Source organism: Apteryx mantelli, chromosome 16 (assembly GCF_036417845.1).
Source record: "Apteryx mantelli isolate bAptMan1 chromosome 16, bAptMan1.hap1, whole genome shotgun sequence".
Taxonomy (NCBI): domain Eukaryota; kingdom Metazoa; phylum Chordata; class Aves; order Apterygiformes; family Apterygidae; genus Apteryx; species Apteryx mantelli.
Window position 1 is genome coordinate 20,589,323 of NC_089993.1, and position 18,607 is coordinate 20,607,929.

Consider the following 18,607-nt stretch of genomic DNA (forward strand, 5'->3'; position numbering starts at 1 on the left):
AAGAGATGCCTCCAAAGATCTCCTGCACAGGACATAAGGCTCAGAACCCAGAAGGCAATAACATTCGGCCTTTTTTTGGTTTATTTTAATTTCAACATTTATGGAAGCAGTGGCTGACTCATATTTTGGCTGACAGGGCTGGACTCTTGTAAGTAGTTACATTCTAGCTATTTAATTAAGATAAGTCTTCCCACTTCTGTTTGAGGTGTTGGTGATGCCATTGACTCTTATGAGAAAAGCACAGATCTTTGCCTTGGGTCTCAGGCAGGTGCAAGTCCAGACATTTCCTTCTTCAACCCCTGGCACGTGCATCTAAAGTGAAAGGTGGATATACATCAAACTTCCCAGCACTGCTCAGCTCTATCAGATCATTCAAGCATCTCTTCCCACAGGAGAGCTCCACCCTTAGCAAAAGACGAGAAATCCTAAACACACCAGGGCTACTGTGACTTGTTAAGTATGGTTTTGCTTCACATACCCTTATTTCCTTTCCAGCAATGCACCAAAAAAATGACTGAGGAGAAAAGTTGTAGCTAAGGAATTCAGTGAATGATTAACTCCATCCTACCTATTAACCATTGCTCTCCATTCCCTCATGCCTTGCAGAAACCCCACTTCCGGGTGGCAAAACTATGCCAAAATCTGATATCACATTGGTTTTGCTTGTAGAGTGGTCAGGTGATGCAGATGGTTCTAGCTTTGAGCTAAAACCCATTAAGTTCAGTAATGATTAATCCAGAACCCTGGCACAAATTCATGATGAAATGCTGTTCCTTTTGTCACACCAAATTCATCTAAATGGATCCTGCTTCTTGGAGGTCACCATGGAAGAACAGTCTCTACACAGTCCTGCAGAGGCAAGACCTCCATGCACACCAGAAATAGGGTCTAGTGCAAGGTAGCAAATGGATACAATGACTAGGCGTTGCTCTCCCTACCCCAAAATGAACCGCCTCTATGCTATGCTGTGACGCGTTTGGGACTAGGACAAGAAAGGAAATGCAGTTTTACATGCCTGAAGATGCTACAGACCAGTGGCAGCTGGAAGTAACCCCTGGCTGAACACACAAGTCTCAGCAAGTATATGCATGGTGGTGCAGGTCAATACAGAATTTACCAAGCTCTTCCTACCCCACAGGATAACCCATGGCTTTGTAAATCCATTACTCGTAGACTCCAGTCCTGCAGTTCATGTATCATGTTGCATTGCCCCCAAAATTGGGTGCACTGCTGCTTTTTCTTGACTAACAAAGTCTGGGGGGTTCTTTTGGAAAGGAATCACAATTTCAACCAACCCAGTCCACCAACTATTTTACAGCAGATGTATGTACCCCCCCCCCCCCCCCAGCAAGTCTTCTCACACTACAAGGTATTCATGGCCACATGTGCACATGCAAGCCCACATGTTCATCACACTCAACTGCACTTCAGAAAACTGGGAGGGCTCAGTCCCTGGCTCTGACACAAACTCCCTGTACGACCTCAGGCAAGTCCCTTACTCTCCATGCGCATAAAGCTTTTACGGCCTTACCCAGCCGTAAAACAGGAACACTTCCTTTTTCTTTTGCCTTGTCCATTTCTACTGCCAGATCCTGAGGATAAGGTCTGTTATTTACCATGCTTGTGTACAGTACCCTGTATGAGGTCCCAAACCTGCCCAAGGCTCTCGGCACAACCCATACAAATAACAGTTCCCAGAGCTTTGGGTTTCTCTGCAAGCTCACACAAACCACGGTACCACATAATAGACACAGCTGAACGTGTGTATTTTAATTTGGGCTTTCTTGTACCTTGCATACAAAGAAAAACCAGTACTGTTGATGTGTCGAGAATTTACTCCACCAGCTTCTTCCTCATCACCCAAGGGCAAGTAGTAGGTCAGATGCCTGAAAATCCTGCTCTGCTTAAACTGTCCAACCCTGGGACCCTCACAGTGTCCACTCAGGGCAGGGAAACGCCAACTAAAACTGTATATGGAGAGCTGAAATAGGAGGAGTCTCAGTATCCCGAGACCCAGGAACCTGTCTTTGTGGTATGAGAGCCATGGTATTTCAAGGCCTGCACATACTGATGGCCAAGCAGGATTTAAAACAGCATGCTTTGCTCAGAGCAACATGGTACACCATGAAAGCGTGGGTGGGAAGGATTAACACACTCCTCTGCAGAGCCAGGACTTGATGCTGTCAAGGCCAAGACTCTCATCTGTCTGTAGCCTATGCAGAAGGCAGGCTGAAAGATCACAACAATCTTCTCTGCTCTTTAATTCTATAGATTAATTCTTTAACTTAAATCTGATGGGACAGATTGTCACTGTCACACCACACATGCACACTTGCCCTTGTGCTGACTCCCTGACTCCCACACAGTCCTCTCCTGCAAACGCTCTGCCAGTGGTGGCTTTGTTATTGCCAGCCAGCCCATGAGCCGGGAAGAATTAGGACCCCACAACGTTAAAAGAAACAAGTGTAAAAGTTGAGTCACAGCCAGGAGGAGAATTGAGACCCATTGCTGCCTCTGGCTTTTATCACATCTGAACAGTAAGCTCAAGGCCCCTGCTGAGGGCTTTTTTGCTCTATATTCAATAAAGAAAATGAAAAAAAAAAAACTTGCTGCTGCTGAAATGTGTTTCATATGGTCAAAGACGAGAAGCCCCTCCCTCTGGAAGGCCATGCTCCAGCTGCAGCGGCAGCAGTGCAGCAGAGGCACCGCTTTTAGCACCCTGCAGTAAGGGCGATTAGGCAGAGGATCAAGCTGCCCTCGAACTGCCCGCAGGAACACTGAAACGCACCCCCTAAGGACAAGGAAAGGGGCAATGTCCTCTCCCTTTAATCAGCCATCATTAAACAAACAGCTAACAGCAGGGATCCTGTCGAACGCGCTACAGCCAAGAGCTACTGCCTGCCTGATCCTGAACCCACACAGCGTTTGTGGCGGTGTTGGCAAAGCCCGAGGCAGAGCGGCCTGCTCAGCCCTGCGGGGAGCCCGGCCCGGGACGCGGGGTGTCTCAGGGCGCTCCCTCACCACGACCAAGCCCTCGCCGCGAGCTGTGCACACGCGGGGAGGCCCGTGGGCCCACCTGCGCCCACAGCGACAGGAGAGGGCAAAGGAGGGAAAGGAAATGGAGGCACAGCCATTTGCCCACGCATCGGGGACGAGCCAAGATGAAACCCCACGTTTCCGGAGGGCCTACCTGTGGGACCATGCTGCCGCCGCCTCCTCACTCCAGCGCCATTACCAGCCCCGTGGTGCCATGGTGGTTCCAACAGGCTGACTGTCCCCAGGCCTGCTGGCCGAAGGCACCAAGGACGGTGACAGGATCAGGTTGTTTACACCACAGAGACCCTCTTGCCAGATTCCCGGAGGTACAAGATAGCTTATGTGGGGAGGGATGGCAAAACAGAGTGGGAGCTGAACCAGAGCTGCCTGCAGCTGAGGTAAAATGCTGCCCAGCTGAGGCAAAATGGCGCCCGTCTGAGGCAAAATGCCGCCCGGCTGAGGCAAAATGCCGCCCGGCTGAAGCAGGATGCTTTGGGGAGAATGAGTGGAGGCACTGGCAGCACTGGAGGGCCACCCCGGGCCTTGCTCTCCTCAGAGGGGAGCAAGGCCCAGGCACATGGCCGCAGGCTGCTGTGGCGGCGCAGGCTGTCCTTCCCCACAGCGCAGCCGGGAGCGACGCTGGGCCTTGCTCGCCCATCCCCGCGCCCACGGGCTGCGGCTGCACAGTCTCCTTGCTCAGGCTGCTCGTGGCAAGGGAAGTCCTGCCGGCCCCACGTCCATCTGCCCCCGAGGAGCCCGCAGGGAGCAGCCACGTCGCTCTCAGGAGCTGAGGCCCTGCGCCGGAGTCGACGCTGGCTTCGCAGCTAGAGCTGGGATATTTCCATGTGAGAAGCTGACAGAGCTGCCTTGAGAAAAAAAAAAAAAACTGGGCAGAAAACAAAACTTTTCTTTTTTTCAGATGCGTTAAAAGAAAAACAAATGATTGTCTGGCTGCAACGGCACAGTGAGATCCAAGTGGCGCCGGCACCCACCGCACAGAGCGTACCAGCGAAGCGAGCGGTATGTGATTAGCTTGGGGGTGATGGCAGGAAGGGGTGAAGCAAGAGCAGGGGCTGGAAGGCAGGACCGAGGCTACAAATAAGCCTGTAAACATGGATAAGCGCATGTGCTTTGCTGCCTTAGGGCAAAACTCTTTACCTCGCTCAGGCTGAGATTCAATTTCCAGTGAGCTGGTACAGGGTAACCCTTTGCTCCTTTCTTGCCAGGATGGCAGAGTACCAGGCACACAGGAATTAGAAATCCAGGGCATTTATCCAGCAGCCAAGCATGCAAGCCCTCCGCAAGCATTTAATTCCTATAAATAACCACTACAATACTCCTGGGAAGCAAGTAAGCACGAGCCCCATTGCTCAGACAGGGGAGACTGAGTGCAGATGAATCAGTGACAGGCCAGCCCACGCAACCAGGGTCAGAACCGAAAACAAAACCAAGACATCTGCTTTCTCCTCTCTTCCAGCTGTTAGACAACACTGCCCCCAGTAGCCCGGCTCCCTTCCCAAACTAAGGTATGCACTTCAATGCCCTGACTGTGGAGGGGAGAAGGACAGAGGGGGAAGCAAATCCTAGTCCCGGACATGCCGCACACACAGCCTCCATGGCTGCTGGAGAAATCAGCAACCTCGAGGAATGGCATGGCAAACCAGCAAACACCACACAGGCTCCACTTCCACCTCACCTCTGCATGGCACTGAACCAGAGCTATGGTTGTGCACGCTGGGAGAAAAGGGTGCTCCATGTTGCTGATCAGACCAACCACCTGCAAGAGGAGAGGATTTGGGGTAGGGATGCACGTGCTCCGAAGATCCAAAAGACTCAACCAATTGTGAAATGTTTTTCCCAAGCAACTAGCATGTGCTTCTACTTTGAGGGAAGTTCTGTGTCCTGTGGGAGCAGGGGTTTTGGAGATCAGTATCCAAATGCAGATTCCTCTCCCAATTCTCTCCAAAGTTACAGGATCAAGCTACAGACTCAGAGGTGTCACAGCTAATCCACAGGAAGATGGAATGCAGCTGTGGGCTTTGCTGGCTTCTTTTTGAGATCTGATGGCTAGCTCTAGTTAACCTTTTAGATGCTGCAAATTCTAAATTATGCCAGAAGGTAATCCTCTGATCCGACTGACCACAAAACATGGGTCACTGCACTCAGCGCAAAGTAAATCCAAAGTAATGCAACTTAAACTGGTGGCTGTATCAGATGCAATCTGAGTATGTGAACAGAAACTAAGCTGTCCAAGAACAGTGACAGTGCTACTTTTACAGTTTACTTTCCTGCAAGCACTGGAAACGATGAAAGCTTTTCAAGAAATGGCTAATTGCTGGATGCAATAAATAAGAGTGGGGGCAGAGGTGATGGCAAAGGGTCTCAGAGTTCAGGGTCTGGCTGTTATGCTGCTGTAGTTACTTTGTCTTGTATGAAACAGAAACAAGAACAAATGATGCTCTCTGCACTCTTTGTAAAAAATAGGGTGTGTTTTCTTTCTAAATTAAAACTTGGGAATTGTGTTCTGCCAGTCTAGCAGAGCCTGAAGTACCATCCAGATAGCTTAAGCTTGGTTTCCATGGTGCTGTCCTGAAACATGCCGTGCACTATAACAGCTCTATGGCACAAGGGGGATGAGTGCATTTCAGCAATGGGGCAGCAAGATTCCTCTTTTTTTTTTTCATTAATAAAGCTATTAATTACTGCTGATATGAACCCAATCCACCACATATATCAGCTATGGTGAGTTCTCATATGCAACTGAAAGACCAACGCAGTCTAACCCTTGGCCTCTCAGAGTTTTTGTCTTACTACCTCAGTTTTGTCTACAGTAAATTTTTTAAGACTTGTGATACAAACTTTGCACTGATCCACACAATCAGGGGTTGCAAATCTATGCAGAATTCAGTCTGTAAAGCCAGTGACTTCATGTTTTCCCTCTGTAGGAGTAAAATAACGTTCCCACACTCTGATAGAAACCTTTGATCTGCACAGATTTAATTCATTACTTATGAATCTCTGGCCAATGTCACTGTTCATTTCAGTGGCTCTCTACTTGCAGTCATCTCCTGTGTCTGGGAGGACAGGGAACCCTTTTTCTTCCATGTAGTGGAAGAGCTGCAAAGTGATCCTGACTAATCAATTCACCAACTTGTTGCTTATGTAACAGTCCTCTTCTAGAAAACCACTGAGGTAGCAATAATGAGCTACCCTCTAGAACAGCTTTAACAGAGGGTTGGTCAGGAGCCAAGATATTTTCCAGTGGAAACTCTTCTCCCAGGGAATCACCCTGTATCGTATTTCAGATTTGTTTTGTTTTAAGATATAGGAAAAAAATTCTTTTTTAATTGTGCTATGTTTAGATACAAGGGCAGTTTTATAACATAAATCACTGCAGGGTCACTATAGGGCCTGCTGGAATCATTTATGAGACTGGAATGACAGCAGCACTGCTAACATCTCAAAGGCAACTGTGCATATCCCAAGCTTCTACTCTGGCAGGATTGCCTGGACCATCTGCAGGTCTTGGGTAAGAGCTGTCTCTTTGCTGTGCCCGCAGAGCCTAAGCCATGAGACATAAGTGGTGGTACAGCAATACAAAATAATAAAGGTGCCAGTTGACTGCTCTTTCCATATTCAAAAAGTCACTCTTTCCACAAGGCTTTCCAGCCCTTTTCATCCAAATAGGGGTGAAACACAACTCTCTGCTGAGAGCCAGCTCCACGCTTCAGGCAGCACACAAAGCCAATTGCACAGGCTCAGGCAGGGCACAGACCCTTTCACAAGGTTTCCACGATGCTCCTCTACAAGGATCTGTCTGGGGATGACAAGGCAAGAAACTGTCCCAAAACCCCTGTCCATCCCCTCTTTCTGATGAAGAAAGCGAGCTTGAAGAGGTGTCTGGGGGAGTGAAAGGCATAGCTGAGTGGAGGGGATGTGGCTGCAATGCTTTTCTTGGAGACTCTGCTCCGCATCTCATTGTGGTTTACAACTGTTCCCTCAGTTCTCCAAGCCTCAGGAGAGGAAACGCTGCACATGTGCTGTGTGCTGGGAGCACATGCCGCAGGATGGGGCCCGTGATTATTATTCTCATCACCCCATGGGTCTGCCTGGCACTGGCTGAAGCGTGGCTCAGACGCTTCCCTCCGCTCACAAGCAGCTACGCAGCCTCTGCACGCGAGATCCATTAGCAAGAGCACAGAAGCAACCCATGAGGCAAAATCCGTGAGCAATCCCATACTGACAGCGCACTGGTCCCTGCTGCCAGCACGACGCGGGGGCGCCGCGCTGGGCTGCGCGCAGGTGCTGACGAGGAGCCACGAGCTTCTCTTGGAAGTGAACGCCTGCGTGGCCAGCTCTCCCGACAGCCCCACCACAGCAGGCAGACGCTGGGGAGCAAAGAGCCCTGCGGTGCCTTCCCAGCGCACCGTCCACGGCCCGTGGGCCAACGCTGATGTCCTACTGTTGGAAAGGTGGCTTACGTGCGCATTAGCGGTGGAGACAGGAATTGAAACATCTGTTTTATCTGACCCACACTTGAAAAGGCTAAAGCGTATTCCACCCTTACCACACAACCAGCCCAGCTGCGAGGCAAGCAGAGGGGCAGAGAGGTACAAAAATAGCCACTTCTGTAATGTTCTTTCAAGCAACACAAGGCAGCCGTACAGAAATAAATACACAAAAAAACACAATTTTTTCCCCCAGCTATTAGAGGGACCCATGTGCTCACATCACTGCAGCATGGTAAAAGGAAGCATGCCTTCCACCCGCTCTCCTGTGTGCACGGGGTATCAGCATGCAGCTACCTGACCAAAGGACACAAATTCCCACCACGCGACAGCATGCAACTTCCACACACAGCCCCCGCCAAGACTAGACACTGATGCGTTTACCGACCTGATCTAAACCAAAATCCACATGCTTCAGGCCGGCCTCACTCCACCCCCTTCCCGAGGCGTGGCTTTGAGAGAGAAGCTAGCAACTTTGGCCAACAGAACAACTCGGCTCTGCCTTTCCCAGGCTTAGCTGTTCCTCGGTTCCTCCCTCAGGAGGACTCAACCCACACCCTAGATCCTCTTTTTAGAGAGCCACTCCCACCTCTCCCAACCATGAAGCATTTGCTGTAGCAGAGCCTAGTTAACCCGTTCCCAGCAGGATTGGTGCCCTGCACAGGACAGGGACGGGTGCTTACAGACTCCCATGTAAGCCCCCCGCACGAGCGAGGGGAAGGGGAGGCTGCAGTTCTCGTCTCAACCAAAGCTGCAGCAAAAACCGCTCTTTTGCTTTGGTGATCTGCAGAAGCTCGCCTCCCGGCTGGAGGAGCCTGCAGCAGCACGGATCCTGCAGGAGCCAGGGACGAGGCGCTGCCAGAGGATGTTGCAAGGGAGTTGTGAAGAGGCCACTGCTGGGGACCTGCAAGTATCATTAGGGATGTCTGTCCAAGGAAAGGGCACAGGTTCTAGCCAGGGCTACCAACGCAACCCTGCAAATATCAGTTTCAAACCAGCGATTAGACCTCATGACTTCACCACAGACATGCAAAGTGGTATCATGTAGAGCCAAATGTGTTTCTTGATATGTGTTTCTGCAGGGGGAAGAGAGAGTCCCACTGCCTTTCAACACTGGACTGCTGATGGGCAGCCTGGAGACCCCAGACTGAAGGTACAGCAGGGCCTCATGGTTAACACCTATGCACTCTGATTGAAAAATGCCAGTGTCATTACCACAAGAGAACATCTCCATTTCTCCTCCATCAGGCACTGGTACCAAACCAGCATATCACAGCATCTTACCATGGGCTGCTAATTAAATTAAAAATGACACTGGATTAAACACAACATAGTGCGCCACATCTGAAACTTTCTCTCCGATCCCAATTTATTAAAGTTTTTACTAGGCCTAACGCCAGGAAGCCAGAGAGATCTGCTGGTTCCTAACCTGAGGGGAACTACTTTTACTGTTAGCAGGACTGGCAAGAAACAGCTCACTGAAGAACACACATAGCTTTGTTTTGATTATTTCTGTTTAAGTCCAGTGGTAGCACATCATTAAAACTGATGCAATCTTTTTGGGAAAAGGAGGAGTGGGAAAGTGAAGACAGAATCTATTTACTGGTCGCAGTTGCTATAATTTACCACAAACGCTACAGATGGCCAACTTGCATGTTGTTGATGCTCTTCCTGATGATAGTTATCCTTTAAAAAAATGGAAATGGCTGTAACTGCGTGCTATTTGCTTTCTGTGCTCTTCACAAATCAAAAACTAATGTTATATTTCAATTTGACGTTTTTATTTTTGGCACATAAAGATGTCAACTTAGCTTCAGTGTCTAAGCAAACAACAGCCCTTTTATACAAAAAACAAACTAATGCTTTAATACAAAGGCAGGTTAAGAAATAAGGACTGTGGTTTCACAAGCGCCGTGTCCCCCCACTGCCCTCACTGTCACAGCAAGGATGTCTCTCCACGCAGCTCCCACCCTGCTCCATGCCGGCAGCAGAGAGCACATCTTCGCCCAGGCTGCCCCTCTTCACCCCATCTCTGCTCTTACTCACTTACTGCAGCCCTGAGAGTGTTCAGGGACATATGGGGTAAATAAAAGACACGATACCAAAATCAAGCTGAATTGCAGTGATCAAAGTACAACAAAGCTTGAAGAAATGAAGAAAGGATGACACAGAAATGCAGTACGGAAACCACAGTGTGGAAACTGAGGCATCAAAAGAGGTAAAACAGGGAATTCCATTAAATGGCAAACAGGGAGCAAAGCATTAGCAACCCCAGATGAGCCTCTTTCACTCTACCTTCTAATCAAGAGATTTTCTTTTTAAAACCCCTCTATGTGAGAACAGAAGGAAAGCAGCTGGGTGAAACCAGCTTCCTTCACTGCATGGAGAAACCCGGAGGGGGCTTGCCAGCCAGAGGAAAAAAGCAGGACTGGGCACACACTTCCTCTCCAACAGGGAAAAGAAAACAGAAGGGGAAGTAGTCTGGAGAATGAGAAAGCCACAGATGGAAAGAGACGCCACCAGTAAATCTGCAAATTGCAGGAGATAGGAGGAAAAAAACAACGTAAAAGCAGTACTTGCTAAAAAAAATTTCAGAGGAACCTAGAAACATGAGCTGAGCAAAGACAAGGTCTTCCTTTCCACTAACACTAGAAGCTATCACATCCCTGTAATCTCACCAAGTTGAATATGGGAAGGAATTATTAACTGTTCCAAAAGCTCCCTTAGATTCTCCAAGGCAGGGCCCTATAACCACTCTGAGATCACATGGTAGATCCCCCAGATTTATTCTGGAGGGTAGAGGTGAGGGAGACAAAAGAAGCAAAGGAGAGGTGGGATAATATTTTATTTTTTTTATTTCTGCAAACTAAAGCAAAGAATACCTTGGTGCCATCCAAACCCTCTTGGCTACTCTCTGATGAGTATATAGGAAAGCAGGATCAGGCCTTTCCTGACAAGGGCCAGGAGCAGGCCTTCACACAGCAAGTCTTCCCTCTGCCCAGGTGGGATGGGAGACGTTTAGCTGTGGTTTCTTAACGGGTCATTTTCAGCCACTACCAGGGTTCATAGTTTTAACTGCACCGAATTACAAAGTGCAAAATCTTTAAATGCTGGGCCAGCATCAAGGAAGTGAGACACCTTGATGCTGCTCTGGATTCTTTCCTTACAACATTTGCCAAGAAGCAGGAAACCCTTCAAACGTCACCTCTGTGACGGATGTCTTTTCTTCCCTAGCAGTACATTTTTGTTAGTACATTGCTAAACACCACAAAAAAAGTCAAAGTTTAAAATTTAAAAAGGTAAGCTTCTCCGTCATGAGACTAGAGCTCAAACTTCTCCAAAACTTGAGGAAGGAGCACAATAAACAACCCAAAGACCTCTTCCTCGATGGACAGTGCCATCAGTGTAATGCCATCATGGTGACACTTCACTAACACCGGAGACCATTATGCTTTGGCAGAATAATACAGAATTGCCTCCTTGTTCGGTCCTTTAACTACAGTTACAATTTGCTTACGTGGTTGGTCCCTTCCACTGGCTGAATGAATCTTGTTTGCAAAATATTTATCTAGCACCTCATTTAGGCTTTATTCCCCCCTCCAAAATTTCTCAAAAAAAAGAATCACAACCTTATTTAAGCTAAGGATATGGATTCTTATTAGAATGATGTTGCAGATTATCTTATTTTTTTCTAGGAACAGAAGTAAAGCTACTTTGAATTTGTGGACAGACCACTACTGTACAGACACTCCACTCCTCATGGGTTTTTTAAAACTGGATTTTAATTTTAATTGGATTTTCTTTTCCAGTATCTTTTGAAGACTCCTTGAGCCTTGAAAAGGCTGTTTCTGCGTCACATAACAATGCTAAAATCTACCAGTAATTACAAACTTTTGCAATTTAAAATATTACAGACTGAAGGTTTCTGAATCATAAAATCTGTTTATTTTGAGAAGGTTTGCTTAGGTGAAGTCACCGGCTAGGCAGCGTAACCCCCGGGCTCACTGCCAAATTCACCAAAAGCCCCGCTGGGTTTTGGATAAAAATTATGACCCCCAAACCTGCAAAGCTTCTACTTCTGCAGAAGCGTGGTGATAGAAGGTCTCATCACATATTTTCACCTTCTCCTTACTCTTTCACATATACTACTCAACATTAATGAAGAAAAAAGAAGGAAGTTTCAATGCTACAGTGTGTTATAAATTGAGATTCAAATCTCCACTTCAGAACTACCATCATACTAAAGATGTGTCAGAAATAGTCAATATTTGCAAGGGAAAGTCAGAAAACCTTTATGAGGTTTATTTCCAGTTAAGGAACAAAAGAGGTGATATCATCTCACAAAATAGCTAAGTCTCAAAGTAAACGTGAACAAAACCCAGCAGCGCTGAGAGCAGAGCGCCTGAAGAGAGATCAGATCAGAACGTTTCTCGGACGGAGAAACTCAGAAGTGCAAATGCTGACACTCGAAACGCGCTGCTCTTGAAGTATAATTTTTATGTTGTGCACAAGACTATTTGGCGTAACAGCCTTGCTCTTCCAGTGAGACTTTGCATTTTACTTCTTCAAGGACCTGGTTCTAGGGATGGGAGGGGGCCAATATTCCTACTCAGTCTGCCTGGAGACTGCCTTCAGCTAGGTATGTAGCGTCTGCAAGCAGCAGAGCTTATTTCCTTAGCGATTCTTTGGATGTGGCATTTCTTCTGTACTCATGGAAACTGTTCTGCCGAAGTTGGCATTTTCTTACTCTAAGTTGCTACGTCTGTAATGCTGGCTACAAGAGGAATTCATTTCCTAGGCCTTATTTCTACAGTTAGATGAAGGGAATCGCATCTGCTTAGGGGAGCTGCTAACACCCGCTTGCTGCAGAACCAGGGAGCCTCGGTGCTGGCGTTTTCTGAACTCTGCCTTCCTAAAGGCTGTTTCCATTTCATTTCAGATGAATAAAAAAAAAAAGGTTGTAGAGATATAAAATACATTCCCCTCAAGAGAACAGATAGCAGATTATTAAAAATATTATTTACTTTATCTGTCTGTGTTCAACAACAAGAACATGAAATGAACAGACAAAACTACTTGCATAACTTCGCTGTGTCATGAGCTGGAGTCCCTCTCATCCCTACAGAAATTCATCTATAAATCTTTAACGGTTATAATGACAATGTAAGCAAACAAGTCTCCTTCCTCATTGTCAGGAGGTCAAACAGGGGAATAAACTTTTTCCCAAAGGAAACCCATCTGCCACAGCAGACCATTTCAGCACATCATGTACCAGAAATCAGAACCAGCTCACACTTTTTCAGCTGAGTCTATACACGCAAGATGATCTGTTGCCTGACAAAGATGATTTTACAATTCACTGAAGTCTGAATTCCAAAGACAATCCTTCCTCAGTAGAGCGTTAAAGCACTGCTCTTAACAGTGTTGTAAACAACTATTTCTCCACTGAAAACGGAAAAAAACGTCAGTAATACTATCCCGCAGTTTCAGTAGATTCGCTTTAGCAGATGCCCTCTTCCCACATTCTGGGCACTTTGTTTTGTTGACCTGCAAGAGCTTTATGTCTAACTTGAATTTGTCATTGCATAATAGGACATAATCCAAAACATTCTGTGAGCTTTTACAACTCAATGCCTCTAAACAACAATAATATAAACAGTCTCAAACACTTACTACCAAAACTAATAATCCTAGAAACACACTGTAATAACCAGAATCCTTAAAAAGCCAAATGAACTCCTTATCATCAGTCTTCTGAAGACTTTTCTACAAGTGACCAGGAAAGTGCTTGGATCTTCTACCTCTTTGTCCCAACGGCACATTCAGCTTCCAGAGCCATAGATCCAAATGTCTAATGTAACATCAGAAGACATTAAATAAAAATCAGTATTTCCCAGTCAGGGAAATTCTGCAAAAAACAGTGGCTTGTTTGTTTTGAAAAGTTTAAAAGTGTTTTTTAAGAAAATATTTGGAAAACACCTCATCTTCTGGATTTAGAGAAGCACACTTTTTCCTGAAGTTAGTCTAGATACATCTTGCTGATGTACAATTTAATGTTTACTGTGGTATTTTGAAACTTCTGCAATAATTTTAGATCTATATTATCACTAAAAAGTGGAAACTTATGAAAGATTATTGGACTAGAAAAGCAGACCTTTAGCTTATTAAAATACCAGCAGAAGTTAGTTAATGTGAGATTTTTCTATTGCGCCGGGCCCCACGCCATCTCCTTAACATGAATCACTAGCTGCTTTTGTCTCTTCGAGATCAGAAAAGTTACTCCCTAAAGAGCACACATTTAGGTTCTGAAAACAAACCAAACACTTCTGCCCTAAGTCTGCTTTTCACGTCAAGCAGTAACTTTAAGTGACTGAGCATATGGACTATTCTTATGCTCTCCCAAGAAGCGTATCTTTCCGACTGATGTTAGCAAATCAACACAGTCAACATCTAGACACGAGCATAACTGTCATCTCGTTTTACTACTTTCATCAAGAAATTTTGATTTGAACTTTTTTTTTTTTTAATTTGTTGTCAACACAACCGTGTTTAAACCACATCCAACTGTTGGTTTCTCGACGCAATTCTCACCCCGTAATTTCCCTCGGAGTCGCAGCAAGGAGCCCCCAGCACAACACCCGCCCGCTCCGGCGCAGCCGGCCCCCTCCGGGCTTTCCTCAACGCACCCCCAGGGAAGGTCTCCAGGTTTGCTCAGCGTAGCTGACGGGATGTTCCTGATCCCACAGACTCACATGCCCGGCGGGCTGCCACGTTTTGGCAAGATCTGAGCCAGGCTGTCTGGCTGGGTGTCACGAGATCACCCGGTGCGGGCCGGATCCCAAAAAACGCTCGCTCTCTCCAGGTGAGCTCCGGCACGCGTCGCGGCGGCCTCGCCACTGCGATTTTCGGGGTCGGCGGCGAGGCCGCGTTAGTCCCTCTCTAGCTGGAGCTACTGAACCAGGGCCGCGCTGCCCGGCTGGGCCCGCATTTTTCGCATACTGAAGCTGTTTTCCCTTTTGCTTGGCTCGGGCCACCTCTGCCCGCGTCCAAGCCCGCGGCGCCCGCACCGCGCGCTCCTGCAGACGTCTCCGTATCTGCCCCTGCTGTCAGGCGCCCGATCTCCAGCGCCGTGTTAAAGCACCGCAAGTTTTATGAGTGCGCAGATCCCCCTCGGGAAGAATTTAACTTCTGGGAAGTCGAAGGAAGCGAGACAGCTGCCGCCCCGCCGCGCTCGGATCCCGCCTGGGGCCGAGCGGCGGCCGGCGGCGGGGCCCGAACCCGCGGCCCCGGTGTCACCGAAACCCGCGGCCGCGGCGCTGCCCCCCCCCCCGCTGCCCGCCGCGCCCCGCGGTACTCACAGCGCCGTGGCGGCCGGCGGGACGTCGGCGGCCGGTCGCTCCAGGCCGCGGGCAGAGCAGTTGACGAGGCAGGAGCCGGCGGCGCAGGTACAGGCGGCGGCGCAGGGCTGGCAGCCGGGGGCCGGGGGGGTCCTGGCGGCCGCCAGCCCCCCGCACAGCAGGGAGCAGAGCAGGCACCAGCCCGAGAGGGGCAGCCGCGCCGCGGGGACGCCATGTTTGCGCTGTGATCCAGTGTGTCCATTTCCAAAAGGCATCTCTCCCTACGGGCATGGCATGGCCCCGGCGCCGCCGCCGCCGCCGCTGCCCCGGCGCGGCGCGGCCCGGCCCCGCTCGGCCCCGCCGCCGCTCGGCGCCCGGGCGGCCCGGGCTCAGCGCCCGCCGCGCATGGCGGCCTCCCCGCCGCGCTGGCGCTGGCGCTGCCCGGCGCGGCGCGGCCCGGCCCGGCCCGCTGTGCTGCCCCGCCGCCGCCGCCGCCGCCGCCGCCGCCCCGCTCCGCCGCGCTGACAGCCCCGGCCCGGCCCGGCTCCGCTCGGCTCCGCTCGCCTCTGCGCTCCGCCCGGGCCGCGGCCCGCCGCCTCCCCCCGCTCCGCCCTCCCGGCGGAAACCCGGCGCCGCTCCAGCCCCGCCGCCCGCCCGCCGCGGCCGCCCCCGCGCCGCGGCCGCCCCCGCCCCGCTCGGCCCCGGTCCCGGCCCCGGTCCCGGTCCCGGCCCCGGTCCCGGCCGCCGCCAGCGGGCAGCGCCCGGGCCGCGCCGCGGGGTCGAGCGGGGCGCGCAGCTCGGCGACCGCCCCGGCGCCCGGCTCGGGGAGGGAATGGGGGGCGGCCGGGGGGAGAGGGGCATCCCGGGAGACGGGGGGCATCCCGGGGAGCAGGGCATCCCGGGAGACAGGAGGCATCCTGGGGAACAGGGCATCCTGGGGAACAGGGGCAACCCGGGGATGGGAGGTATCCTGGGGAACAAGGGGCATCCCAGGGAAGAAGGGACATCCCGGGAGATGGGAGGCATCCCGGGGAACCGGGCATCCCGGGGATGGGAGGTATCCTGGGGAACAAGGGGCATCCCGGGGAACAGGGACATCACAGGAGATGGGGGGCATCCCGGGGAGCAAGGGGCATGCCGGGGATGGGGGGCATCCCAGGGGCTGGCAGGGGGTATCCTGGGGGACGGGAGCATCCTGGGGAAAAGGAAGCATCCCGGGGAGCAGGGCATCCCGGAGAACAAGGAGCATCCTGAGGGAGAAGGGGCATCCTGAGGATGGTGCATCCTAGCAAACAAGTGGCATCCCAGGGACAGGGCGTCTCCCAGGAGTGCGGAGCATCCTGGGGATGGGGGCCATCCCGAGGGACAGGGGGCATCCCGGAGACCCGGCAGGGACGCAAGGGTCCGGGGCTCCTGGCTCTGCAGCACCTGCGACAAAACCTGCTTTGGCCAAAGCCGGGAGGTGAGCAGCTTCCTGGCACCCGGCCCTCTCCGCCCGTTTCCTGGGGCAGGAGCTCTGCCGGGCAGAGGCTTCGGCTGCCTCAGAAATATATGGGGGAGCCTTCCTTGCTCCGAACGTGCAGCCAGCGGGGCCTGACCGGGAGGAGACAGGAGCATGAGTGCTGCCCGGCTCCTTCCCGTGGGAGCGTTTGGCATGGAGCTCCCGGGGCCGCTACCAGCCCCGAGGGGTTGAATCCAACAAAAGCGGCAGGGTTTGGTGTGTGTTAGACCTCTGCGGTGCAGCAAGCGATCCAGATCCGGAGAGAGCTTGAAACCTGATGAAAACCAAGGCAGGTACTTTTCCGTGCTGCTTTTTTAACGTCAACCACAGAAAAGTCATCGGGTTTCAAACGCCCCTCGCGTTCTGCAGAGAAACGGCCTGGCCCCGGGCCCCGGGGACGGGTCTGGCCCTCGCCCGGAGCCCAGCCCCGCTGCCATCCTCCTGTCACTGACTGAGCAGCCTCCGTGGTCTGGTGGCTCTTCGGTGAGCTGAACCGGTGCTAGTTTAAAGTGAGCAAAGAATATTGCTAAGATAAGTCTGTATGTGAGCGAAGGAGACAGGATTCCTCTGTCCTTGCAAAGGGCATCTCTCTCCAGAGGTCTCTCCAAAACCGGCCCCATTCGAAAGCAATGGGAGAGAAAGTGTGGTAGCTGATAACTTTATGGGGGACCTAATTTGCTAGTGTTTAATACGTGCCTTTTTCACCGTGTTGCTGTAGGATGGTATGTACTGAACATGGCCCCAGCCATCAGCCGAGGGGAGAACACAAGGAAGCCCAAATAAAACGTAGGAGAAATTCCTGCTTTTGGAGCTGTTCGTCTTGTTCAGCGCCAGATCACTTCCTCTGGAAACTCGAGGCTTTGGGTCCCGTCCAGCCCAGCATGGATTTCTCACCGTAAACACAGCGAATGATGTGTACGTGTGTCGCAGGCTGCGAGGGAGGTTAAAACGTGGCACCGGAGCGCAAGCTGCTGGAGCCTGGCTGGGCGAGAGAAGGACAGAGACTTGGAGAGAAGCAGCGGACATCTGCCCCGGGGCACAACATTCACCCAGAGCCAGCGGCCTGGGATGGGAAACCTGAGAGGCGTAGACCCAAGGTGTTGCTTTTAGACCTGGCTCCAACCCATCCTTTCCCCAGAACGAAGAGGCTTGTTCTTAGATCTGCACCTCCACTGTTCAGGAGACCTGAACCCAGCTGAAGATGCACCACTGGAGTAAGACCGTTCTGAGGGAGAAGTAAAGCAAGGAGGATAAATGCGTCTTATGGAGAGCCAGGAAAGACGAATCACGTTCCAAGTACTCCGTAGCCAGCATTGCTCCGAGGTGGGATTGGTACACACACCAGCGGCTGCTCCCTGCCTGAGGGGCAAGGCAGCGCGTTCTGCTCCCAGCAAACCCACGGGAACTGCGCTCAAGCCCCGCTTTGGGCACGGGGTGACCACGTTCTGGTGCCTTGTCGTTGCGGGGAAGGAAATGCAGAGCCGTTTGCAACAGATCCTGGAAGGGGCTTACAGAGCTCCTGTGCCCCGAGGCCTCCCCGCGGCCTCCAGGAGATTGGGAATGGCAGGAGCTCCGTTGGAGTCGTGTTTCTACCTGGCGCCCCGAGGAACTTCCTCTGGCACTCAGGAACTCAGCATTACCTCCCCGCAGCTGGCCAGATCCTTCCCGGAGGAAAGAGCTTCTGCCGAAGCCATTCGAAGAGACGCAGTAGAGGAGTGCTTGGTTCACGTCCAGAGGAGCTCCCTCGGTCCTGGCAGTTGGGCCCTAGGGCAAATCCTGCACATCCTCCAGAGACAAGTGCTGTTGAGCTCCGTCGGGTCTGAGGACTGATGTGCCAACCAAAAGCACTCGCTCCTTGGGAAATTTTTTGACCTGGACATAGCTTCCAGTGGGTTTTTGCTAAATAAGAACGAGAGCAGCTTGCATCTTCCATTAATTCTTGCTGCCATTCACCCTTTCTTAAATATTTCTCCATAACGCTTAAGTTGGGTGCAGCAGACCGCTCAAGCTCACCCTTGGCAGCCGGCGTGCAAGGGTTCCCTCCGGTCTGCTGCACTCCGTGGTGCTGGCAGCGAGTGTGCGCGGAGCTCGCGGCAGCCGGCCATGTCCTTGGGGACCGGGCAGCTCTGGGGCCCGGGAAATCTGCCAGCAGCTTTCGAGGGAGGAAGCACGCCACGGAGGGGTGGGAGCGGGACGTGCTGGCCGTCCGCGGGTGTCCAGCACGC

General features: G+C 51.3%; 1 protein-coding gene across 1 annotated transcript in view; it reads right to left on the bottom strand.

Annotated features, from left to right (window-relative positions):
* Nucleotides 1-15,181, bottom strand: part of PKD1 (polycystin 1, transient receptor potential channel interacting) — a 103,631-nt gene extending 88,450 nt beyond the window's left edge. Inside the window, exon 1 of the mRNA XM_067305968.1 lies at nucleotides 14,903-15,181. Coding sequence (XP_067162069.1) covers nucleotides 14,903-15,156 — 254 coding nt within the window. The 5' untranslated portion in view covers nucleotides 15,157-15,181. The remainder of the gene's footprint in view (nucleotides 1-14,902) is intronic.
* Nucleotides 15,182-18,607: the final 3,426 nt, after the last annotated feature.